Raw genomic sequence first — 25,835 nt, forward strand, 5'->3', positions numbered from 1 at the left:
AGGGCATTGAAAATGGGTCGTGGATGGGTATTCCAGCATGACAATGACCCAAAACACACCGCCAAGGCAACAAAGGAGTGGCTCAAGAAGAAGCACATTAAGGTCCTGGAGTGGCCTAGCCAGTCTCCAGACCATAATCCCATAGAAAGTCTATGGAGGGAGCTGAAGGTTCGAGTTGGCAAACGTCAGGCTCGAAACCTTAATGACTTGGAGAATATCTGCAAAGAGGAGTGGGACAAAATCCCTCCTGAGATGTGTGCAAACCTGGTGGCCAACTACAAGAAACATCTGACCTCTGTGATTGCCAACAAGGGTTTTGCCAGAGGGGTCAAATACTTATTTCCCTAATTAAAATGCAAATCAATTTATAACATTTTTGACATGCGTTTCTCTGGATTTTTTAGTTGTTATTCTGTCTCTCACTGTTCAAATAAACCTACCATTAAAATTATAGACTGATCATGTCTTTGTCAGTGGGCAAACGTACAAAATCAGCAGGGGATCAAATACTTTTTTTCCTCACTGTAGGTATTAGGGTGCCATTTGGGAAGCACCTCATATACAGTGGGGAAAAAAAGTATTTAGTCAGCCACCAATTGTGCAAGTTCTCCCACTTAAAAAGATGAGAGAGGCCTGTAATTTTCATCATAGGTACACGTCAACTATGACAGACAAATTGAGAAAAAAAAATCCAGAAAATCCCATTGTAGGATTTTTTATGAATTTATTTGCAAATTATGGTGGAAAATAAGTATTTGGTCACCTACAAACAAGCAAGATTTCTGGCTCTCACAGACCTGTAACTTCTTCTTTAAGAGGCTCCTCTGTCCTCCACTCGTTACCTGTATTAATGGCACCTGTTTGAACTTGTTATCAGTATAAAAGACACCGGTCCACAACCTCAAACAGTCACACTCCAAACTCCACAATGGCCAAGACCAAAGAGCTGTCAAAGGATACCAAAAACAAAATTGTAGACCTGCACCAGGCTGGGAAGACTGAATCTGCAATAGGTAAGCAGCTTGGTTTGAAGAAATCAACTGTGGGAGCAATTATTAGGAAATGGAAGACATACAAGACCACTGATAATCTCCCTCGATCTGGGGCTCCACGCAAGATCTCACCCCGTGGGGTCAAAATGATCACAAGAACGGTGAGCAAAAATCCCAGAACCACACGGGGGGACCTAGTGAATGACCTGCAGAGAGCTGGGACCAAAGTAACAAAGCCTACCATCAGTAACACACTACACCGCCAGGGACTCAAATCCTGCAGTGCGAGACGTGTCCCCCTGCTTAAGCCAGTACATGTCCAGGCCCGTCTGAAGTGCATTTGAATGATCCAGAAGAGGATTGGGAGAATGTCATACGGTCAGATGAAACCAAAATATAACTTTTTGGTAAAAACTCAACTCGTCATGTTTGGAGGACAAAGAATGCTGAGTTGCATCCAAAGAACACCATACCTACTGTGAAGCATGGGGTTGGAAACATCATGCTTTGGGGCTGTTTTTCTGCAAAGGGACCAGGACGACTGATCCGTGTAAAGGAAAGAATGAATGGGGCCATGTATCGTGAGATTTTGAGTGAAACCCTCCTTCCATCAACAAGGGCATTGAAGATGAAACGTGGCTGGGTCTTTCAGCATGACAATGATCCCAAACACACCGCCCGGGCAACGAAGGAGTGGCTTCGTAAGAAGCATTTCAAGGTCCTGGAGTGGCCTAGCCAGTCTCCAGATCTCAACCCCATAGAAAATCTTTGGAGGGGAGTTGAAAGTCTGTGTTGCCCAGCGACAGCCCCAAAACATCACTGCTCTAGAGGAGATATGCATGGAGGAATGGGCCAAAATACCAGCAACAGTGTGTGAAAACCTTGTGAAGACTTACAGAAAATGTTTGACCTGTGTCATTGCCAACAAAGGGTATATAACAAAGTATTGAGAAACTTTTGTTATTGACCAAATACTTATTTTCCACCATCATATGCCAATAAATTCATAAAAAATCTTACAATGTGATTTTCTGGATTTTTTTTCCTCATTTTGTCTGTCATAGTTGACGTGTACCTATGATGAAAATTACAGGCCTCTCTCATCTTTTTAAGTGGGAGAACTTGCACAATTGGTGGCTGACTAAATACTTTTTTTCCCCACTGTATCCGTTGGTAACGCTTGGGAATTGATGGGTCCTCCTCCATTTAGGGTATTTAATCTTATGTAAATTTGAGGCATTATTCAAGATTAAAAGCAGGGGAAACTGTGGCGCTCTAAATAAAACAATTACAAGAATACACCTAACAGAGGGTCTGCATTAATTGACTGAGGAAAATGCATCTGGGTCATGTTCATTAGCACATGCAATAGAAAAAATGTTGCAACAGAAATAATTTGAGTCAGATAGTCTGTTCTCTTCTGGTTGGTGTCTAATAAACCCCAACAATTGCATTCTAAAATCTGATCACAAAGGTTTATAAAATATTTACTAACACAGACTTCTCTGGGGTAAATACAGAGACACGTTTATTCCATTATATGAAATGTATTCAGTGGTAGTACTGTACAAGTTAGAGTAGGTTTACATTGTATCCCACCAGTAACATAGGTTGTATAGTTATTCTAAAGATGCCTTAGAGTAGATCACGTAAGACCTGAAAGGGGAATTCAATCAAACTCCATCACAGGAATGCTGCTAGATCAAAGACCATATATCACACAGGCATAATAATATTGCTTACAAATACTAGGGGGCTTTACTTAAAACACACGTTACAGGCAAGATAGTGCTGTATGTAAAGATGAAGGGATGCTGTACAGAAAAAGGTCATTATCAACAAATAATCCCTGCTAGTTCCTGGGGGGGTTCAGCCATACAACACACACACACACAGAATGTCTATAGTTCCAGTCAGGGTCCTGACCCAACTCTCCCTCAGACTTCCCCAACTCCACCTCCCTCAGTATTCCCCAACTCTCCCTACCTCCTCGAACATTCCCTCCCCCTCTCTTCCCCAACTTTCCCTCCCTCCTCCCAAAACCCTGGATTACGTTCAGTAGGTATAGAAAGGAGAAAACAGCTTCAAATTTAAAATAAAAACGGCCCATTCTCATTGGACTACATTCTAGTGAAAAAACACATTCAGTGACTTCTGAACTTCGACGTTTTGAAACATTTCCCAACATTTTATGCCTACTGAACGCTACCCTCCCTTCCCACCAGACCGAGGGTCTCGGTCTCGTTTCCATCACTCCTTCCTGCGTTTCTTGTCGTGGTCATAGTCCTTGGAGCCTCTGCTGGTGGAGGGTCTCTTGGAGCCCCCGTGCTGCTTAGCCTCCTCCAAAAACTTGTCCAGACCGAAGGGATCCTCCTCAAACTGGACGGGGCCGTCACGACGAGGACCGTGGTCCGTACCAGAGAACTCACGGTCAGGAACAAATCTGGGAGAGGGGAGAGAGAGAGTTAGGATATGTTTGAATGTTTCTGAAATAGTAGACAAAATGAGGCAAAGAAAATGGTTGGGTTTTGGATCCATGTAGGTATGGATCCAAAATTATACTTTCTATACCCATAGAAAGTATAATGCAGGGTTATATGGTTTATTTATACAGGTCTGTGTCAATATACAGTTAACTAGTTAAATAAACTAGCTTCCACCAAGCCATAGGACTGCTGAACAGTTAATCAAATAGCTACCAGGACTATTTGCATTATTACCCTTTATTTGATTATTATTTATTATGATCTTTTGCACTGACTCTCTTGCCCAGGCTCGATGTACAATCACTGGACTCTAACCACACACTCACATATACAACACTGACACTCCAACACACACACACACACTCTACTCTGTTTATTATTTATGCATAGTCACTTCACCCCTACCTACATGTACATCACAGAAGGTTGGTGGCACCTTAATTGGGGAGGACGGGCTCGTGGTAATAGCTGGAGTGGAATCAGTGGAATGGTATCAAAATGGTTTCCATGTGTTTGGATGTCATTCCATTTACTCAATTCCAGACAATATTATGAACCGGCCTTTCCTCAGAAGCCTCCACTGATGTACACTACCAGTCAAACGTTTTATAACACCTACTCATTCAAGGGTTTTTCTTTCTTTTTAAAATGTTCTACATTGTAGAATAATAGTGAAGACATCAAAACTATGAAATAACACATATGGAATCATGTAGTAAAAAAAAAAAAGTGTTAAACAAATCAAAATATATGTTATATTTGAGATTCTTCAAATAGCCACCCTTTGCCTTGATGACAGCTTTGCACACTCTTGGCATTCTCTCAATCAGCTTCATGAGGTAGTCACCTGGAATGCATTTCAATTAACAGGTGTGCCTTGTTAAAAGTTAATTTGTGGAATTTCTTTCCTTCTTAATGCATTTGAGCCAATCAGTTGTGTTGTGGCGAGGTAGGGGGGGTATACAGAAGTTCGCCCTATTTGGTAAAATACCAAGTCCATATTATGGCAAGAACAGCTCAAATAAGCAAAGAGAAACAACAGTCCATCATTACTTTAAGACATGAAGGTCAGTCAATATGGAACTTTTCAAGAACTTTGAAAGTTTCTTCAAGTGCAGTCGCAAAAACCATCAAGCGCTATGATGAAACTGGCTCTCATGAGGACCGCCACAGGAATGGAAGACCCAGAGTTACCTCAGCCTCAGAAATTGCAGCCCAAATAAACGCTTCACAGAGTTCAAGTAACAGACATCTCAACATCAACTGTTCAGAGGAGACTGTGTGAATCAGGCCTTCATGGTCGAATTGCTGCAAAGAAACCACTACTAAAGAACACCAATAAGAAGAAGAGACATGCTTCGGCCATGAAACACGAGCAATGGTCATTAGACCGGTGGAAATTTGTCCTTTGGTCTGGAGTCCAAATTGGAGATTTTTGGTTCCAACCGCTGTGTCTTTGTGAGACGCGGTGTGGGTGAACGGATGATCTCCGCATGTGTATTTCCCACCGTAAAGCATGGAGGTGGTTATGGTGTGGGGGTGCTTTGCTGGTGACACTGTCTGTGATTTATTTAGAATTCAAGGCACATTTTACCAGCATGGCTACCACAGCATTCTGCAGCAATACGCCATCCCATCTGGTTTGGCCTTAGTGGGACTATCATTTGTTTTCAACAGGACAATGACCCAACACACCTCCAGGCTGTGTAACGACTATTTTACCAAGAAGGAGAGTGATGGAGTGCTGCATCAGATGACCTGGCCTCCACAATCCCCTGACCTCAACCCAATTGAGATTAGTCGGACCGCAGAGTGAAGGAAAAGCAGCCAACAAGTGCTCAGCATTCAAGACTGTTGGAAAAGCATTCCAGGTGAAGCTGGTTGAGAGAATGCCAAGAGTGTGCAAAGCTGTCATCAAGGCAAAGGGTGGCTATTTGAAGAATCTCAAATATAAAATATATTTTGATTTGTTTAACACTTTTTTGGTTACTACATGATTCCATATGTGTTATTTCATAGTTTTGATGTCTCCACTATTATTCTACAATGTAGAAAATAGTAAAAAGAAACAAAAACCCTTGAATGAGTAGATGTTCTAAAACCTTTGACCGGTAGTGTACATATTACCTCAATTACCTTGATTGACTCGTACCACTGCACATTGACTCGGTACCGGTACTCCTTGTATATATATCCTCATTATTGTTATTTTATAGTGTTACTATTTTTCCTTTTGTTTGTTTAGCACATTTCAGACTTTTTTTTAAACTGCATTGTTGGTTAAGGGCTTGTAAGTAAGCATTTCACGGTAAGGTTTACCTAAACCTGTTGTATTCGGCGCATGTGACAAATAAAATGTGATTTGATAAAGGAAACACTTTAGTAATACAAAGTATATTGAAAGCAGCTGCTTCCACATAAGTGTGGTTCCTGAATTATTTAAGCAATTAACAAACCATCAATGCTTAGCGGACATGTCATAGAGATGGAAAGAGTTGCCTCATCATTGTATCTGTCCCATTATGGCGTCTGTGACAGCATGGGCAGCGCCATTGAGGCTCTCTCCATTTTAAAGTATTACATGTTCTTATTTTGTGTTTGAAAAAAGTGTAAAGCTTATGTTGGTGATCCACAGCCTGCAGTGCTTGAATCCTGAACCAAATATTGTGCCATTCATTTATTGTGGCCACTAGATAGCAGTGTTAAAGCCATTTACAAACCATAGGACCCAATTGGAAGAAGACAATGCTCTGATCATTGGCTGATCGTTCCCAACCAATAGGAATCCCCACCCAGTTGACTACTTAAAAAATGGTGGAAGCCCTCAATGGAAATGTCCATGCTAAAATGGGTTAGATCCTAGTTGAGTCCTCTATACATCTCTATGGGTCATGTACAGTGGGGAGAACAAGTATTTGATACACTGCCGATTTTGCAGGTTTTCCTACTTACAAAGCATGTAGAGGTCTGTAATTTTTATTATAGGTACACTTCAACTGTGAGAGACAGAATCTAAAACAAAAATCCAGAAAATCACATTGTATGATTTTTAAGTAATTAATTTGCATTATATTGCATGACATAAGTATTTGATCACCTACCAACCAGTAAGAATTCCAACTCTCACAGACCTGTTAGTTTTTCTTTAAGAAGCCCACCTGTTCTCCACTCATTACCTGTATTAACTGCACCTGTTTGAACTCGTGACCTGTATAAAGACACCTGTCCACACACTCAATCAAACAGACTCCAACCTCTCCACAATGGCCAAGACCAGAGAGCTGTGTAAGGACATCAGGGATAAAATTGTAGACCTGCACAAGGCTGGGATGGGCTACAGGACAATAGGCAAGCAGCTTGGTGAGAAGGCAACAACTGTTGGCGCAATTATTAGAAAATGGAAGAAGTTCAAGATGACGGTCAATCATCCTCGGTCTGGGGCTCCATGCAAGATCTCACCTCGTGGGGCATCAATGATCATGAGGAAGGTGAGAGATCAGCCCAGAACTACACGGCAGGACCTGGTCAATGACCTGAAGAGAGCTGGGACCACAGTCTCAAAGAAAACCATTAGTAACACACTACGCCGTCATGGATTAAAATCCTGCAGCGCACGCAAGGTCCCCCTGCTCAAGCCAGCGCATGTCCAGGCCCGTCTGAAGTTTGCCAATGACCATCTGGATGATCCAGAGGAGGAATGGGAGACGGTCATGTGGTCTGATGAGACAAAAATATAGCTTTTAGGTCTAAACTCCACTCTCCGTGTTTGGAGGAAGAAGGATGAGTACAACCCCAAGAACACCATCCCAACCGTGAAGCAAGGAGGTGGAAACATCATTCTTTGGGGATGCTTTTCTGCAAAGGGGACAGGACGACTGCACCGTATTGAGGGGAGGATGGATGGGGCCATGTATCGCGAGATCTTGTCCAACAACCTCCTTCCCTCAGTAAGAGCATTGAAGATGGGTCGTGGCTGGGTCTTCCAGCATGACAACGACCCGAAACACACAGCCAGGGCAACTAAGGAGTGGCTCCGTAAGAAGCATCTCAAGGTCCTGGAGTGGCCTAGCCAGTCTCCAGACCTGAACCCAATAGAAAATCTTTGGAGGGAGCTGAAAGTCCGTATTGCCCAGCGACAGCACCGAAACCTGAAGGATCTGGAGAAGGTCTGTATGGAGGAGTGGGCCAAAATCCCTGCTGCAGTGTGTGCAAACCTGGTCAAGACCTACAGGAAACGTATGATCTCTGTAATTGCAAACAAAGGTTTCTGTTCCAAATATTAAGTTCTGCTTTTCTGATGTACCAAATACTTATGTCATGCGATAAAATGCAAATTAATTACTTCAAAATCATACAATGTGATTTTCTGGATTTTTGTTTTAGATTCCGTCTCTCACAGTTGAAGTGTACCTATGATAAAAATTACAGACCTCTACATGCTTTGTAAGTAGGAAAACCTGCAAAATCGGCAGTGTATCAAATACTTGTTCTCCCCACAGTATAAAAATTCCCAGTTGCCCATTATTTCAGCTACCATGGTTAGAAGAGGAGATCTCGGTGACTTTGAGAGGTCTCAAAAGGAGCATAGGGGGTTTAAAGGGTGTGTCTAAGCTAACATATGGAATTGTTTTAAGATGGTCATACCAAGAATCATTTATCTATTTGATTTTGAGTTTTAGGACCCCTTAAGGTATAAAAAAAAAAAATAGAAAAAAATTATGAAACATTGAATTTGGCTTTTCTGCTATTAGCCCATAGAAACGCATTGAATAACAGCTTCATACATGGACAAACAGACAGTAAGAAAAACATTTTTTGAAAGGAAGTTTGTTCTGAAGTGTCCGTCCTATATCTGAGAGATAAAAGAAAGATCAGGAAACATTATGTTGACATATTTTACTCCTTATTTTAGGCACTAAACCAACTCCATATATACTCATTTTTTAAACTGGTACCCGTATACCTTCAGAATAATCTTGTGAGGCTTGTTGGCGTCCTAGAGTAAAACCAACACCATTGTGTTCGTGAGAGTCTCATCTTTCCATAGAGAGGTCATAATAGTTTGTTGGCCAAACTGTTTGGACGCTACATACATTTTTGTGAGAAGATGTCTCATGGTCTGACAAACACAGCTCTAGCTCTGCCACCTTTCACGCAGATGCGGAAGGACGACATCGGCGGATACTGTGGATTGAGACGCAGCCCATGCAAAAAATTGATATCTAGATAGATATCTCTAGCTTAAACTGATGGATTTTGATGCTAATTAGATTTCTGCGGGGCCACAGACATCGACTCTAGGGGGTTTCCTTTATTTTGGCAGTTACCTGTATGTATTGATGTGCACTGTTTGGAATGCTGTCCATTTAACTTTCTTGGTTTATTATTTCCCCAAAGTGATCGAAAAAAACAGGTAGAATATATCAGTGATGGCAACAATCTGTCAGATAATACTGTTCTATACTGTTAATAAGGCTATCTGTAGAAAAACAATAAAGAATCCTATCCTATACACCAGCCAGTAAAACGAACTGAGACTGGATTTCAGTAGACATAATGGACATTAGGGGAGAGATACTACATTTTACATTTTAGTCATTTAGCAGACGCTCTTATCCAGAGCGACTTACAGTTAGTGCATACATTTTAATTTTTTTATACTGGAATCGAACCCACAACCCTGGCGTTGCAAACACCATGCTCTACCAACTGAGCTACATCCCTGCCGGCCATTCCCTCCCCTACCCTGGACAACGCTGGGCCAATTGTGCGCCGCCCCATGGGTCTCCCGGTCGCGGCCAGCTACGACAGAGCCTGGATTCGAACCAGGATCTCTAGTGGCACAGCTAGCACTGCGATGTAGTGCCTTAGACCACTGCGCCACTCGGGTGATACTACATATGAAGTAAGCCTCTCTGTTCTGGTATACGCACTATACCATCGACGTCTGCATGATCCACTTTGGTGCAATATCACTACAGTCCTTACACATACAGACTGCAACGTTCTTGCATTGCGTACGTAGGGTATAAATTAGGCTTAAACATCGCATTTCTCAGCAGTCGATTGCATCTCTCCCCTGAGAGGCAGCAGCGGCACGGAAACAGATGACCTATGATACCTGTCGCTCTGCACGAGTGTGACCAGGTCATCAACATACAGTAATATACTGTATATGGATATAGTATAGGCCAGGTCTCTCTCCAACCCTGTTCCTGGAGAACTACCGTCCTGTAGGTTCACTCCAAACCTAATCTAGCACACCAGATTAAAAAAATTAACTGGTTGATAAGCAGAAGCAGGTTAATTACAACTGGGGTTGAAGCGATAACCTACAGGAGGGTAGCTCTCCAGGAACAGGGTTGGAGAGCCCTGGTATAAGCTATATTCAGAAGGGTAATATAACAGACGGAGGTAGTACCTGTTGCTCTGCATGAGTGTGTCCAGGTCATCTCCGTACATGTCCTTGTCAGAGCTCTTGGTGGGCCGGTAGATGTTCTGGGCCATGTCTCTGCCACTCCTGAACGGCTGGTCGTACACATTGTACATCTCATCCTCCCCGCCTGCAAAACCGCTGTCCATACCCTGGGGGGAGAGGGATGGGGAGGAGGGCGAGAGTAGTGGTTTAACAAAGGACAGACAGTGTAACAGGTGAGATCTTAAATCGCTCTAGTTGAAACCCCACTAGAGGATAACCTCTGACAGCACAGCAGGTGTGTGTGTCTCACCTTGGTCTGGTTGAACAGTCTCTGGTCGTACTGAGCCTCACTGGAGGCTCTAGGGTTGGGCTGACCCAGAGCGATGAGCTCACTGACGTCCCTGTCCTGGTCTCTCTGCAGCTTCGACCTGACGATGGGAATAAACCAAACCAGACAGTTAGTTAAGGAGGAAGGCGAGAGAGAGACAACATATGGATACGGGAGAGCTTGATTTTTTAGCTCGACTGGTGCTGTAATTTAGGAGTACTAGAATGGAATGCACATATTTGGGCGGTAGCCCACCAGCCCGCGAGCTAAATGTAACGCACCAACCTCTGTAGCTTGTGTGTGAAATGAGTTGTTGCACCAAACCGCACATCACTGTCCGCTAACCATATAACAATCCCAACATATCTGCAGATAATCGCTTTAGCAGAAGTGACTGCAAGGTTAAGTAGACGCTCGGGGCTAACCGTCTCTTCATAATGAGGCCATTTACAACCAGCAGTCAAGCCTGTCGTTGTAATCAGTGGCTGTCTCCCTCCTTTCTTCCTACCGCTCTCCTCCTTCCCCCTTCCATCATCTGACAGCTCCACTGCAGAGACAGACAACTGGAGTAGAGTAGCCCAATCTCTCTCCATCCCCCCTGTCTGTCTCTCACCAACTTTCTCGCTCTCATTTTCTTTGTTTGTCTCTGTCTGTCTCCCTCTCGGTCTCATTCGATCTCCATCTCTGAAACACTGCAGCTGTAGCAGACAGGACGGTCAGGGGGTCTAGGCTGGGTGCTTCTGTGGCCAGCTGCGTTCCTTCAGCGCTCCCGATGAACCATGAATGATTCAGCAGGGTGTGTGTGTGTGTGTGTGGATATGTCTGTGTGTGTGGATGTATGAGTGGGCAGTGTGCATGGTGTTTCTATGTGTGGAGGCGTGGCATGGTGTGTGTGTGTCTTTCCGTGCTGTTAAAAATGAATGTACCTCTTATCGGGGGCGGCTCTGGAGATGTTCCTGTCGTGCTGTCTCTCTTTCCTCCTGTCATGGCGGATCTCGTCACGCTCCCTGGCCTCACCGTCCTCACCACCTGCCACAGGAGAGAAAGGGGGCGTAGAAGAGAGGGGAGGTATGGAGAGAGGGGAGGTATGGAGAGAGGGGAGGTATGGAGAGAGGTACAGGGTGACGATAGAGAGAGGGGAGGTATGGAGAGAGGTACAGGGTGACGATAGAGAGAGGGGAGGTATGGAGAGAGGGGATAGAGAGGTACAGGGTGACGATAGAGAGAGGGGAGGTATGGAGAGAGGGGATAGAGAGGTACAGGGTGACGATAGAGAGAGGGGAGGTATGGAGAGAGGGGATAGAGAGAGGTACAGGGTGACGATAGAGAGAGGGGAGGTATGGAGAGCGAGGACGAGAGAGAAGCGAAAGGGTGTTACCAGGCGCCTCACTCACACATAATCAGGACTGACAGTTGAGTAGTCTGCTCTCTGCATGCACACAGCTACTTGGACAAGATTCTGAGAAAGGTCTATGGGTTCGTGTTTCTCAATGTTGCATTTGGTTAAACATTGTCAGTATATTTAATTTCAAATATATTGACTGATTTGTCAGACTATCCACATGACTTTACAACACTTTACATTGGCAGTCCTTGTACAGGAAAACATGAAATCACAAACAGGTGATCTGATCCTAGATCTGTGGTTAGGGTCAAGCAGGAAGAGGTTGTGGACTGACCTTTGTCTCCTCCGTGACCTTTGATCCCTGCCCTGCGGTCTCGGGCCATCTGAGCCAGCTCTCTGAGCTTCTCCTCCTTCTTCTCCTTCTCTTTCTGGGCCATCTTCTTCTCCACCTGGGCTCTCATCTCCACAGCTTCTCTGGCCTGGATGCAGTGACACAGAATTAGTTTACATTCATTTAAATCAACATCACATGCTAAACTAGGCTACTAGCGGAAGTGTGGCTTGGAGGCATATAGGCTTAGACACAACACAACAAAGAGAAAACACAATCTTATTTTTTATGATGAGAGAATCACTAAATGCTTGAGCCAATATCATACAGAAAATAAGTTGGCTTTGAAATGGACACAAAGAGATGACCATTCACCAAAAAACTGATATTTCAGAGAGGCTCGGAGAAGTCGCTAAGCACAGGACAAACATCAGTTCCCAAAACCACAAACAGAGTACCTTTCTGTCAGCGATGTAGAGCGCCTCGGCCAGTTTGGCAAAGTTCTCATTGATGTGAACGGTCTGCAGTCCTCTACCGTCCGCCGCCAGACGCTTGTCCAGGGGGATGGTGTAACCCTAGGAGACAAACACAGAACATAGGACTTCACTTTGGGAATACTTTCTATGAATTACACACTCACACATAATTAAGTGATAATGCCCTCGAAGGCGGTGTTTGGAGCATATATTGGCACAGGTCTTGTTAGGGCCGAGACTTTGTCTCGGGACGGCAAACCGTGCCAATATATCCTCCAAAACGCCGCCTTCGAGGGCATTATCACTTTTATACAACGGGTTTCCAACATACTCAAATAATGAGACATATTTTCATTAAAAACGTTATTTTGGTGAATTTATTCATACCATTTCATCCTTCCACAGGATATAATCCCGACACAAATCTAGGGTTGCTACCCAAATCGGCTGGTCGTTCGTTCTATCGGTTCGGTTGCCAGAGTCGTGACCCAGTCGTTCAGTCTTTTGTTCTGTATCAGTCGTTGGTTCTAAATGTTCCATTGCCATACTGGCTGGCAACGTTCTTATCCCTTGCTTGCTAGCTAGCCAACTGCGGCTAACTTACAGTCACGTCAAACAGTGCAGCCAGAATAACAACAAAGTAGCTGCATTTGTTTAAGCTGTTTTCTAGTGACATTTATTTGGATGCATCCATAACAATGAGCTAATGATGCGCGATTTCACCTGGCATAGAAAATGTGTTCTCTCGTCAGGACACTGTTGTTCAGAGGAGCTAGCCAACAACACAGCTAACACAATCACTTCAAACTGAAGCTGGAAAGACTGCAAACTGTAGCTGGAAAGACTGCAAACTGTAGCTGGAAAAACTGCAAACTGTAGCTGGAAAAACTGCAAACTAGATGCACTGCGTTTTGTTTACCTTCATTTTTGTATTTTATTATTAAAGCCAGCTAATTCATGATTTCGACTGGCTGAGAAACGCTGCCTGCCTGCCTGTCTCATCCCGACACGTTCATTACTATGGGGCAGCTGGAGATCGAATTTGAATATTGAAACAATGTTGCAAATGTCAGAGACAGACAGCGATGTTTATACAAATCTCCGCTGTTGAAAACTAACTGTAAGTCTAAAAGAAATGGGAGATAATGTCTAGATGCTTTTTATAGTGGAGATCAAGTTTATAACTTGCCTGGCTGGGCTGATGAGACCGTGGATTGCGCAGTCAGATGGAACAGAGTAAATAGGCATTTTAACGTCATAGATTTAGCCGGTGGTAACTTGTGGAATAGACACCGGCTGGAATGCGGTTTTAACCAAATCAGCATTCAGGATTAGACCCACCCGTTGTATAATGCCTTATAATGAAAGTATAGTGCATTATACAACTTTGCTTTAGGCAGTCATAACAACCCCTAGTCATTGAACACAGGAGTGTACTTACAATGTCAGCAATCTTGACCTCATACAAACAACCTCCCATTGATTTCACTAGTGTCTCCAGAGGGAGTGAGCAGAGTTAGTACCTTTGCGTTCTTCCAGTTTGAGATGCAGGGAGGAATCTTCCACTCCTGTTGTTCCTTGACTGTCATCTAGTAGGACAGAGAGAGAAAACACGTCACATCTTTGTTCAACATTTACACAGCTAGAGAAAAAGTACATTTAATTTTGCCATTAAAAGGTGTCGAGTTGATCGGATCCTTTTACACATTATTAAAGTAATAAAAGCATAACTAGTAACTTCAATCTTGAGATCAGTTAAGTCTGTCTGAACCCCAATGGTACCTTTCTGCTTGGTGAGTGCATGACAGGTGCAGGAGGGGAGGGAGGTCCACGAGGAATCTTCTTATTGATCCTGGAATAGCAACATTTACATTTCACATCCTAGTAAGCGAGAGTGCTTCTAGCTTTGTTTAGGGATGTGCATGACTCAAGTTACTCTAGCACAGACAGGTTGGTTGTTAAGTATCAAAACCAACACGTGCGCAACTATGGGGCAAAACAGACGAGGTTGGCTTAGATTGTTGACAACATGTAAGCTATATCTGATGTATTTTTTTTTCAAAAAACATTGGACATTTGCACAATGACCACTTGTTGTCTCTCAAATACATTGTTACAGTTGCTTGTTAGCTAGCTAGCTAATTTTAACCATCTGTCAAAACACCTCAAAACAAGACATGGTATCAGGTACGAGATAAAACTAGCTGAAATGAGCCACCTACGATTCCCCACATGGCAGCTTCTTGTCATTGTTGCTAGCTATCTGGCCATCCAGAATCACAACAACACACAGCCTTCTGCCACATTGAAGCGTGCGCATCGTTTCCGTGACGTTGTCAGCTAACCAGTCTATAGCAAGATAGTGAAAGTGACAAGCACATAAGTTTTAAGTTCAGTCAGTTATGAGTTTAGTCAGCAACGCTGGTGGGAATGTACTTACTTGAAGCGTGGGGGCTCCATGGGGTCCTTCTGCATCTCCACCATACGGATGACCCTTTGTTTGGCCCCCGAGTTGAAGGCCACGCCCTGCTGGGACGGAGTGTACCTGGGGAAATAATACAAGGTATCAGAATCTGTATGACGCTGTATGAATGAAGGCCTACATACACTGCTCAAAAAAATTAAGGGAACACTTAAACAACACAATGTAACTCCAAGTCAATCACACTTCTGTGAAATTAAACTGTCCACTTAGGAAGCAACACTGATTGACAATAAATGTCACATGCTGTTGTGCAAATGGAATAGACAACAGGTGGAAATTATAGGCAATTAGCAAGACACCCCCAATAAAGGACTGGTTTTGCAGGTGGTGACCACAGACCACTTCTCAGTTCCTATGCTTCCTGGCTGATGTTTTGGTCACTTTTGAATGCTGGCGGTGCTTTCACTCTAGTGGTAGCATGAGACGGAGTCTACAACCCACACAAGTGGCTCAGGTAGTGCAGCTCATCCAGGATGGCACATCAATGCGAGCTGTGGCAAGAAGGTTTGCTGTGTCTGTCAGCGTAGTGTCCAGAGCATGGAGGCGCTACCAGGAGACAGGCCAGTACATCAGGAGACGTGGAGGAGGCCGTAGGAGGGCAACAACCCAGCAGCAGGACTGCTACCTCCGCCTTTGTGCAAGGAGGAGCACTGCCAGAGCCTTGCAAAATGACCTCCAGCAGGCCACAAATGTGCATGTGTCTGCTCAAAAGGTCAGAAACAGACTCCATGAGGGTGGTATGAGGGCCCGACGTCCACAGGTGGGGGTTGTGCTTACAGCCCAACACCGTGCAGTATGTTTGGCATTTGCCAGAGAACACCAAGATTGGCAAATTCGCCACTGGCGCCCTGTGCTCTTCACAGATTAAAGCAGGTTCACACTGAGCACGTGACAGACGTGACAGAGTCTGGAGACGCCGTGGAGAACGTTCTGCTGCCTGCAACATCCTACAGCATGACCGGTTTGGCGGTAGGTCAGTCATGGTGTGGGGTGGCATTTCTTTGGGGGGCCACACAGCCCTCCATGTGCTCGCCAGAGGTAGCCTGACTGCCATTAGGTACCGAGATGAGATCCTCAGACCCCTTGTGAGACCCCATGCTGGTGCGGTTGGCCCTGGGTTCCTCCTAATGCAAGACAATGCTAGACCTCATGTGGCTGGAGTGTGTCAGCAGTTCCTGCAAGAGGAAGGCATTGATGCTATGGACTGGCCCGCCCGTTCCCCAGACCTGAATCCAATTGAGCACATCTGGGACATCATGTCTCGCTCCATCCACCAACGCCACGTTGCACCACAGACTGTCCAGGAGTTGGCGGATGCTTTAGTCCAGGTCTGGGAGGAGATCACTCAGGAGACCATCCGCCACCTCATCAGGAGCATGCCCAGGCGTTGTAGGGAGGTCATACAGGCACGTGGAGGCCACACACACTACTGAGCCTAATTTTGACTTGTTTTAAGGACATTACATCAAAGTTGGATCAGCCTGTAGTGTGGTTTTCCACTTTAATTTTGAGGGTGACTCCAAATCCAGACCTCCATGGGTTGATAAATTTGATTTCAATTGATAATTTTTGTGTGATTTGTTGTCAGCACATTCAACTATGTAAAGAAAAAAGTATTTAATAAGATTATTTCATTCATTCAGATCTAGGATGTATTATTTTAGTGTTCCCTTTATTTTTTTGAGCAGTGTATGTTATACAGCGTGTGGCCTAGTCCTCCTTTTGCTTTCCTTACTGCCCATGATGACAGGATTTATATAGCCTAGTCTTATTATCTAGGGCGTTCACTCACTGCTGTACAATGTAGAGAAAAACGGGGCAATTCAAGAGGGTGCTTTGAAATTAACATTGTTGTTTTCTTTGCCCTATGTCATTATAAATTACATAGAATTAATCATTAGATTGTTCTATACAATATTATAACCTTAACATACTTGTACTTGACAGTGTTGATGAAATAAGAATGTTAATTTGAGGTGACCGTTGCTAGTTTAGACTGCGACGCTCTTGGTTGTATCTCTTCCATATGTGGTGAGGTGAGACCATTTGGAGGTGTTTCTGCTGGTTGGACAAATCAAAATCAACTTGATACCTTCGTAATTTTCACCTCCAGATCCTTGGTTTTCATTGCCTAAAACCACGATCAATCTGCGTTTCTATGGCGATTTAAAGGGAAAGACTCAGAAATACACAATGAAAACAGGAACAGATTGTCTTTGCGGAGGGTGGATATTGAAATTCAGTATTTTGCTTTGTGTGTGTGTGTGTTTGTTTGTATATATTATATATACACTACCAGTCAAAAGACTGGACACACCTACTCATTCAAGGGTTATTTTTTATTTTTAAAAGATTTTACATTGTAGAATAATAGTGAAGACATCAAAACAATGAAAGAACACATATGGAATCATGTAGTAACCAAAAAAGTGTTAAACAAATCAAAATATTTTATATTTGAGATTCTTCAAATAGCCACCCTTTGCCTTGATGACAGCTTTGCACACGCTTGGCATTCTCTCAACCAGCTTCATGAGGTAGTCACCTGGAATGCATTTCAAATAACAGGTGTGCCTTCTTAAAAGTTAATTTGTGGAATTTATTTCCTTCTTAATACGTTTGAGCCAATCAGTTGTGCTGTGACAAGGTAGAGGGTTTACAGAATATAGCCCTATTTGTTAAAAGACCAAATCCATATTATGGCAAGAACAGCTCAAATAAGCAAAGACAAACAACAGTCCATCATTACTTTAAGACGTAAAGGTCAGTCAATACGGAACATTTCAAGAACTTTGAAAGTTTCTTCAAGTGCAGTCGCAAAAATCATCAAGCGCAGTCGCAAAAATCATCAAGCCACAGGAATGGAAGACCCAGAATTACCTTTGCTGCAAAGGATATGTTCATTAGAGTTAACAGACTCAGAAATTGCAGGCCAAATAACTGCTTCACAGAGTTCAAGTAACATACATCTCAATATCAACTGTTCAGAGGGGACTGTGTGAATCAGGCCTTCATGGTTGAATTGCTGCAAAGAAACCACTACTAAAGGACACCAATAAGAAGAAGAGACCTGCTTGGGACTGCACTTGAAGAAACTTTCAAAGTTCTTGAAATTGTCCATATTGATTGACCTTCATGTCTTAAAGTAATGATGGACTGTCGTTTCTCTTTGCTTATTTGAGCTTTTCTTGCCATTATATGGACTTCGTGTTTTACCAATTAGGGCCATCTTCTGTATACCCCCCTTACCTTGTCACAACACAACTGATTGGCTCAAATGCATTAAGAAGGAAAGAAATTCCACAAATTAACTTTTAACAAGGCACACCTGTTAATTGAAATGCATTCCAGGTGACAACCTCATGAAGCTGGTTGAGAGAATGCCAAGAATGTGCAAAGCTGTCATCAAGGCAAAGGGTGGCTATTTGAAGAATCTCAAATATAAAATATTTTGATTTGTTTAACACTTCTTTGGTTACTACATGATTCCATATGTGTTATTTCATAGTTGATCTCTTCACTATTATTCTACAATGTAAAAAATCGTAAAAATAAAGAAAAACCCTTGAACGAGTAGGTGTCCACACTTTTGACTGGTAGTGTTTACAGTGGGGGAAAAAAGTATTTAGTCAGCCACCAATTGTGCAAGTTCTCCCACTTAAAAAGATGAGAGAGGCCTGTAATTTTCATCATAGGTACACGTCAACTATGACAGACAAATTGAGAATTTTTTTTCCAGAAAATCACATTGTAGGATTTTTAATGAATTTATTTGCAAATTATGGTGGAAAATAAGTATTTGGTCACCTACAAACAAGCAAGATTTCTGGCTCTCACAGACCTGTAACTTCTTATTTAAGAGGCTCCTCTGTCCTCCACTCGTTACCTGTATTAATGGCACCTGTTTGAACTTGTTATCAGTATAAAAGACACCTGTCCACAACCTCAAACAGTCACACTCCAAACTCCACTATGGCCAAGACCAAAGAGCTGTCAAAGGACACCAGAAACAAAATTGTAGACCTGCACCAGGCTGGGAAGACTGAATCTGCAATAGGTAAGCAGCTTGGTTTGAAGAAATCAACTGTGGGAGCAATTATTAGGAAATGGAAGAGATACAAGACCACTGATAATCTCCCTCAATCTGGGGCTCCATGCAAGATCTCACCCCGTGGGGTCAAAATGATCACAAGAACGGTGAGCAAAAATCCCAGAACCACACGGGGGGACCTAGTGAATGACCTGCAGAGAGCTGGGACCAAAGTAACAAAGCCTACCATCAGTAACACACTACGCCGCCAGGGACTCAAATCCTGCGGTGCCAGACGTGTCCACCTGCTTAAGCCAGTACATGTCCAGGCCCGTCTGAAGTTTGCTAGAGTGCATTTGGATGATCCAGAAGAGGATTGGGAGAATGTCATATGGTCAGATGAAACCAAAATAGAACTTTTTGGTAAAAACTCAAGTCGTCGTGGTTTGGAGGACAAAGAATGCTGAGTTGCATCCAAAGAACACCATACCTACTGTGAAGCATGGGGGTGGAAACATCATGCTTTGGGGGCTGTTTTTCTGCAAAGGGACCAGGACGACTGATCCGTGTAAAGGAAAGAATGAATGGGGCCATGTATCGTGAGATTTTGAGTGAAAACCTCCTTCCATCAGCAAGGGCATTGAAGATGAAACGTGGCTGGGTCTTTCAGCATGACAATGATCCCAAACACACCGCCCGGGCAACGAAGGAGTGGCTTCATAAGAAGCATTTCAACGTCTTGGAGTGGCCTAGCCAGTCTCCAGATCTCAACCCCATAGAAAATCTTTGGAGGGAGTTGAAAGTCTGTGTTGCCCAGTGACAGCCCCAAAACATCACTGCTCTAGAGGAGATCTGCATGGAGGAATGTGCCAAAATACCAGCAACAGTGTGTGAAAACCTTGTGAAGACTTACAGAAAACGTTTGACCTGTGTCATTGCCAACAAAGGCTATATAACAAAGTATTGAGAAACTTTTGTTATTGACCAAATACTTATTTTCCACCATAATTTGCAAATAAATTCATTAAAAATCCTACAATGTGATTTTCTGGAAAAAAAAATTCTCATTTTGTCTGTCATAGTTGACGTGTACCTATGATGCAAATTACAGGCCTCTCATCTTTTTAAGTGGGAAAACTTGCACAATTGGTGGCTGACTAAATACTTTTTTCCCCACTGTATATGTATACATATATATATACACACAGTTGAAATTGGAAGTTTACATACACCTTAGCCAAATACATTTAAACTCAGTTTTTCACAATTCCTGACATTTTATCCTAGTAAAAATTCCCTGTCTTAGGTCAGTTAGAATCACCACTTTATTTTAATGAATGTGAAATGTACTGCATCGCAGTGCTAGCTGTGCCACTAGAGATCCTGGTTCGAATCCAGGCTCTGTCGTAGCCGGCCGCAACCGGGAGACCCATGGGGCGGCGCACAATTGGCCCAGCGTCGTCCAGGGTAGGGGAGGGAATGGCCGGCAGGGGATGTAGCTCAGTTGGTAGAGCATGGCGTTTGCAACGCCAGGGTTGTGGGTTCGATAAAATAATGTATGTGCTAACTGTAAGTCGCTCTGGATAAGAGCGTCTGCTAAATGACTCAAATGTAAATGTAAATGTCAGAATAGTAGAGAGAATGATTTATTTCAGCTTTTATTTCTTTCATCACATTCCCAGTGGGTCAGAAGTTTACATACACTCAATTAGTATTTGGTAACATTGCCTTTAAAATTGTTTAACTTGAGTCAAACATTTTGGGTAGCCTTCCACAAGCTTCCCACAATAAGTTGGGTGAATTTTGGCCCATTCCTCCTGACAGAACTGGTGTAACTGAGTCAGGTTTGTAGGCCTCCTTGCTCATACACACACCTTTTCAGTTCTGCCCACACATTTTCTATAGGATTGAGGTCAGGGCTTTGTGATGGCCACTCCAATATCTTGACTTTGTTGTCCTTAAGCCATTTTGCCACAACTTTAGAAGTATGCTTGGGGTCATTGTCCATTTGGAAGACCCATTTGCGACCAAGCTTTAACTTCCTGACTGATGTCTTGAGATGTTGCTTCAATATATACACATAATTTTCCTTCCTCATGATGCCATCTATTTTGTGAATATAGATACTTTTGTACCTGTTCCTCCAGCATCTTCACAAGGTCCTTTGCTGTTGTTCTGGGATTGATTTGCACTTTTCGCACCAAAGTACGTTCATCTCTAGGAGACAACGTCTCCTTCCTGAGCGGTATGACGGCTGCGTGGTCCCATGGTGTTTATACTTGCGTACTATTGTTTGTACAGATGAACGTGATACCTTCAGGCGTTTGGAAATTGCTCCCAAGGATGAACCAGACTTGTGGAGGTCTACAATAATTTTTCTGAGGTCTTGGCTGATTTCTTTTGATTTTCCCATGATGTCAAGCAAAGAGGCACTGAGTTTGAAGGTAGGCCTTGAAATACATCCACAGGTACACGTCCAATTGACTCAAATGATGTCAATTAGCCTATCAGAAGCTTCTAAAGCCATGACAACATTTTCTGGAATTTTCCAAGCTGTTTAAAGGCACAGTCAACTTAGTGTATGTAACCTTCTGACCCACTGGAATTGTGATACAGTGAATTATAAGTGAAATAATCTGTCTGTAAACAATTGTTGGAAAAATTACTTGTGTCATCCACAAAGTATATGTCCTAACCGACTTGCCAAAACTATAGTTTGTTAAAAAGACATTTGTGGAGTGGTTGAAAAACGAGTTTTAATGACTCCAACCTAAGTGTATGTACTGTTCGTCGGGAGCTTCTTGAAATGGGTTTCCATGGCCGAGCAGCCGCACACAAGCTTATGATCACCATGCGCAATGCCAAGCATCGGCTGGAGACGTGTGAAGCTCGCCGCCATTGGACTCTGGAGCAGTGGAAACACGTTCTCTGGAGTGATGACTTGCACTTCACCATCTGGCAGTCCGACGGACGAATCTGGGTTTGGCGGATGCCAGGAAAGTTTGGTGGACAAGGAATAATGTTCTGGGGCTGTTTTCATGGTTCGGGCTAGGCCCCTTAGTTCCAGTGAAGTGAAATCTTAATGCTACAGCATACAATGACATTGTAGACGATTCTGTGCTTTCAACCTTGTGGCAACAGTTTGGGGAAGGCCCTTTCCTGTTTCAGCATGACAATGCCCCCGTGCACAATGAGATGTCCATACAGAAATGGTTTGCCGAGATCTGTGTGGAAGAACTTGACTTGCCTGCACAGAGCCCTGATCTCAACCCCATTGAACAGCTTTGGGATATATTGGAACACCGACCGCGAGCCAGGCCTAATCATCCAACATCAGTGCCCGACCTCTAATGATTGTGGCTGAATGGAAGCAAGTCCGTGCAGCAATGTTCCAATATCTAGTGGAAAGCCTTCCCATAGGAGTGGAGGCTGTTATAGCAGCAAAGGGGGGACAAACACCATATCAATGCCCATGATTTTGGAATGAGATGTTCGACGAGTAAGTGTCCACATACTTTTGCTAATGTAGTGTAAATATATATTTAGCTCTTATTTAGTATTGTATTCAGCGGATTTAACTTAGAAAAAGAGCATGTTTTCACTCACGAACCTGCAGCCACTAGTTAGCTTGTCAGTTGACGTTAGCGCCGTTCTGCCGCAGAGCAGTGCCAGAGTTCTATTGAGCATTGACCACTTTTTGATCATGCCTGTGATGACATTCCATTCACTATAAACATGCTAAATTCTCAGAGTAAATCGTCGGTAACTTTTGAACTATACAGTGCTATAAAAAAGTATTTGCCCCCTTTCTAATTTTCTCTACTTTTGCATATTTGTGATACTGAATGTTATCAGATATTCAACCAAAACCTAATATTAGATAAAGGGAACATAAGTGAACAATTAACACAACAATTACATATTTATTTCATAAACAAAGTTATGCAACACCCAATTCCCCTGTGTGAAAAAGTAATTGCCCCCTTACACTCAATAACTGGTTGTGCCACCTTTAGCTGCAATGACGCCAACCAAATGCTTCCTGTAGTTGTTGATCAGTCTCTCACATGGTCTTGGATGACATGGTTCCAGTAATGCCTGGCGCAAACCACACTCTGCATTCCACAGTAAGAACATCATACCAAAGGTCAAGCATGGTGGTGGTGGTGTGATGGTTTGGGGATGCTTTGCTGCCTCAGGACCTGGACGACTTGCCTTAATAGAAGGAACCATGAATTCTGCTCTGTATCAGAGAATTGTACAGGAGAATGTCAGACCATCCGTCTGTGAGCTGAAGCTGAAGTGCAGCTGGGTCATGCAGCAAGACAATGATCCAAAACACACAATCAAGTCTACATGAAAATTGCTAAAAAGCAACAAATTGGAAGTTTTGGAATGGCCTAGTCAAAGTCCAGACCTAATCCCATTTGAGATGATGTGGCAGGACTTGAAACGAGCAGTTCATGCTTGTAAACCCACACGTCACTGAGTTAAAGCAGTTCTGCATGGAAGAGTGGGCCAAAATTCCTCCACAGCGACGTGAGAGACTGATCAACAACTACAGGAAGCATTTGGTTGGAGTCATTGCAGCTAAAGGTGGCTCAACCAGTTATTGAGTGTAAGGGGGCAATTACTTTTTCACACAGGGGAATTGGGTGTTGCATAACTTTGTTTATGAAATAAATGAAATAAATATGTAATTGTTGTGTTAATGGTTCACTTATGTTCCCTTTATCTAATATTAGGTTTTGGTTGAAGATCTGATAACATTCAGTATCACAAATATGCAAAATTAGAAAGGGGGCAAATACTTTTTCATAGCACTGTATATGGTAGAGACATTGGGTTTGGACTATTGTTTTTCTGATGGAGTTTTCTATTGAATGCACACATTTGTATAAACCTTGAATGAATTAAGCATTTTATGGTTGAACACCCTATATTATCTTCCATTTTGAAAAGGGAGAAACTCATTAATAACAGTTGGCATCATCCATCACATTTAAAAACCGTACCTGATGTACTGTGCTGGGGCCTGTTTGTCAGCTGCCCTCACAGGCATAGCTGCAGCTATCTTCTGAGAGACCTGCTTCATCAGAGCATCACGGGTCTTCTCTGTCAGCTCTTTGACAGCCTCCTCGTCAGGCTTCTGCAGCTCTGGGGCATCGTCGTTCAGCACTTCCTTAGGAAGCAGGTCTGTGTACTTACTGAAGATCACCTGCACAGGGAGAAAAGAGGAGACAGCTGAACATATAGAAACTGAACTGTACACAGGTCCTCTGTGACAGCTTTTATTCAAATGATGGCTCTTAGTTTAACACAGGATCTTGGCAAGAAACAGCTTTGTTTACTTGGTAACTAGATGACAATAACAAAAACATAACTATGGTGGGTCACAGCACAGAAAAGGTCTGGAGACCACGGCTCTATAAAACAAACATGTGGGCACAACTATTCATAGGCAATTTCGGCCCCAAGGTCATGGTCCCGTGTGGCTCTGTTGGTACAGCATGGCGCTTGCAAAGCCAGGGTTGTGGGTTGTGGGTTTGATTCCCACGGGGGACCAGCATGAAAAAAGTATGCACTCACTACTGTAAGTCGTTCTGGATAAGAGTGTCTGCTAAATTACTTATGTAAAAAATGTAAAATAAATCCAAATGAAAATGACCAAATGGCTTACTTGATGTCACAGACTCATCTGAGAATGTCTCGTACCTACAACTACATTGTAGATCTAGGTAAACCAAGCAGACCAGCTGGATATCTATTCATATTCTTACCTTGTCCTTGCCCTGTCCCTGTCTGGCGATGGCGTCGTATTTGATCTTGCCCTCAGCGTCCACCTGTACAGCCAGGGCGTTGGAGGTTTTCTTCCTTCTGCCCATCTCCAGAGGGAACTGAGCCACGTGGATCTCAGGGAACGCACCGCCATCTCCAAAGTCCTACAACACAAGGGTGGGTGTCAAACACAGAGAGACTAGTAGTAAGACGCAATATGCAGCTGTACCCATCTCCACTGTCCTACAACACAGGGGAGTCCAACACACAAACTGAGAGGAAAAAGCTATGTAAAGCCGTTAGAGATGAGGTTCTCTAACTGTTTCACATGACATCTCTTTTCTGAACATTCAGGGTGTCATTTCTAACACAACACCAACAATAACACAGGTTAACTGAATCCATCATTAAACTAGGTATGGATTAAGCTTAGTACTTCCAGAGAGCGGGGCACCCAGCTCTTCCTGTAGCCGTAGGGAGGGGGTTCTCTGCGGGAGGAGACGAGGGCGGTGGAGTGGGACCTCTGTGCCCGGGCCCTCTCCTCGGACTCCAGCTGGTCCTGGGACAGCTGAGTCGGCGCCGGTAGGAAGCTGCAGGTAAAAAAAACAAAATACTAAATTGTCATTCTTCTTTCACTATTAGCTAGGGATTTCCCCTTCCGACATCTCGACTGTAAACAAGGCCATCGAACGTTAGGATAACGTAGTTAACGTTCCTTACTGTACGTAGTTACAGTAGCGTACGTGGACAGTGCATGTGTTAGCTGCAAATACTTGTTTTGAGACAAAACACAAGCTTTTGTTTGCAGTAGTAACGTAAAGGTACAGGTACTAATAACCCTGACCCCGATTCACCAAATAACTAGTTAAACCCCAAAACAAGAAACCGGTAAGAGACCAGCTACTAGTAACTAACTAACGTAGGCCAGGACTAGCTAGCTATATGCTAAAGAACAAAACATCGATTTCATAGCAATAATATGGTAGTAAAACCTTAGTAACGTTACATAATATAGTGGCCATGTCGTAACATGCATTTTTACCACTTAAACGTCTGATTGCAATTGTTTTACATTATGTAAAATATAAATAAGACCTTTCCACAATACTCACCTCGTCAGCGACATTTTAATTTATTCCACACAATGTCTATGATCTCGCGATGTC

The 25,835-nt window shown here is 43.3% G+C and overlaps 1 protein-coding gene across 1 annotated transcript; it reads right to left on the reverse strand.

Annotated features, from left to right (window-relative positions):
• Nucleotides 1-2,503: 2,503 nt before the first annotated feature.
• Nucleotides 2,504-25,835, reverse strand: LOC121552389 (SNW domain-containing protein 1). Its single transcript, XM_041865277.1, has 13 exons — nucleotides 25,782-25,835; nucleotides 25,106-25,259; nucleotides 24,672-24,833; nucleotides 23,907-24,109; nucleotides 14,817-14,921; nucleotides 14,159-14,228; nucleotides 13,900-13,965; nucleotides 12,359-12,475; nucleotides 11,904-12,048; nucleotides 11,151-11,253; nucleotides 10,207-10,324; nucleotides 9,900-10,063; nucleotides 2,504-3,435 (listed from the first exon to the last, which is right to left on the reverse strand). The coding sequence occupies exons 1-13, from the start codon at nucleotides 25,793-25,795 to the stop codon at nucleotides 3,243-3,245; spliced, it is 1,614 nt and encodes a 537-aa protein (XP_041721211.1). The 5' UTR covers nucleotides 25,796-25,835; the 3' UTR covers nucleotides 2,504-3,242.

This window comes from Coregonus clupeaformis, chromosome 36, assembly GCF_020615455.1.
Source record: "Coregonus clupeaformis isolate EN_2021a chromosome 36, ASM2061545v1, whole genome shotgun sequence".
NCBI lineage: Eukaryota > Metazoa > Chordata > Actinopteri > Salmoniformes > Salmonidae > Coregonus > Coregonus clupeaformis.

Coding starts and splice junctions, on each gene's coding strand:
- LOC121552389 (XM_041865277.1), bottom strand. Junction 24,110..24,671: donor AGGGACAGGGCAAGGACAAG/GTAAGAATATGA, acceptor CTCCCTGTGCAG/GTGATCTTCAGTAAGTACAC. Junction 11,254..11,903: donor AGGTCACGGAGGAGACAAAG/GTCAGTCCACAA, acceptor CTCCTGTGGCAG/GTGGTGAGGACGGTGAGGCC.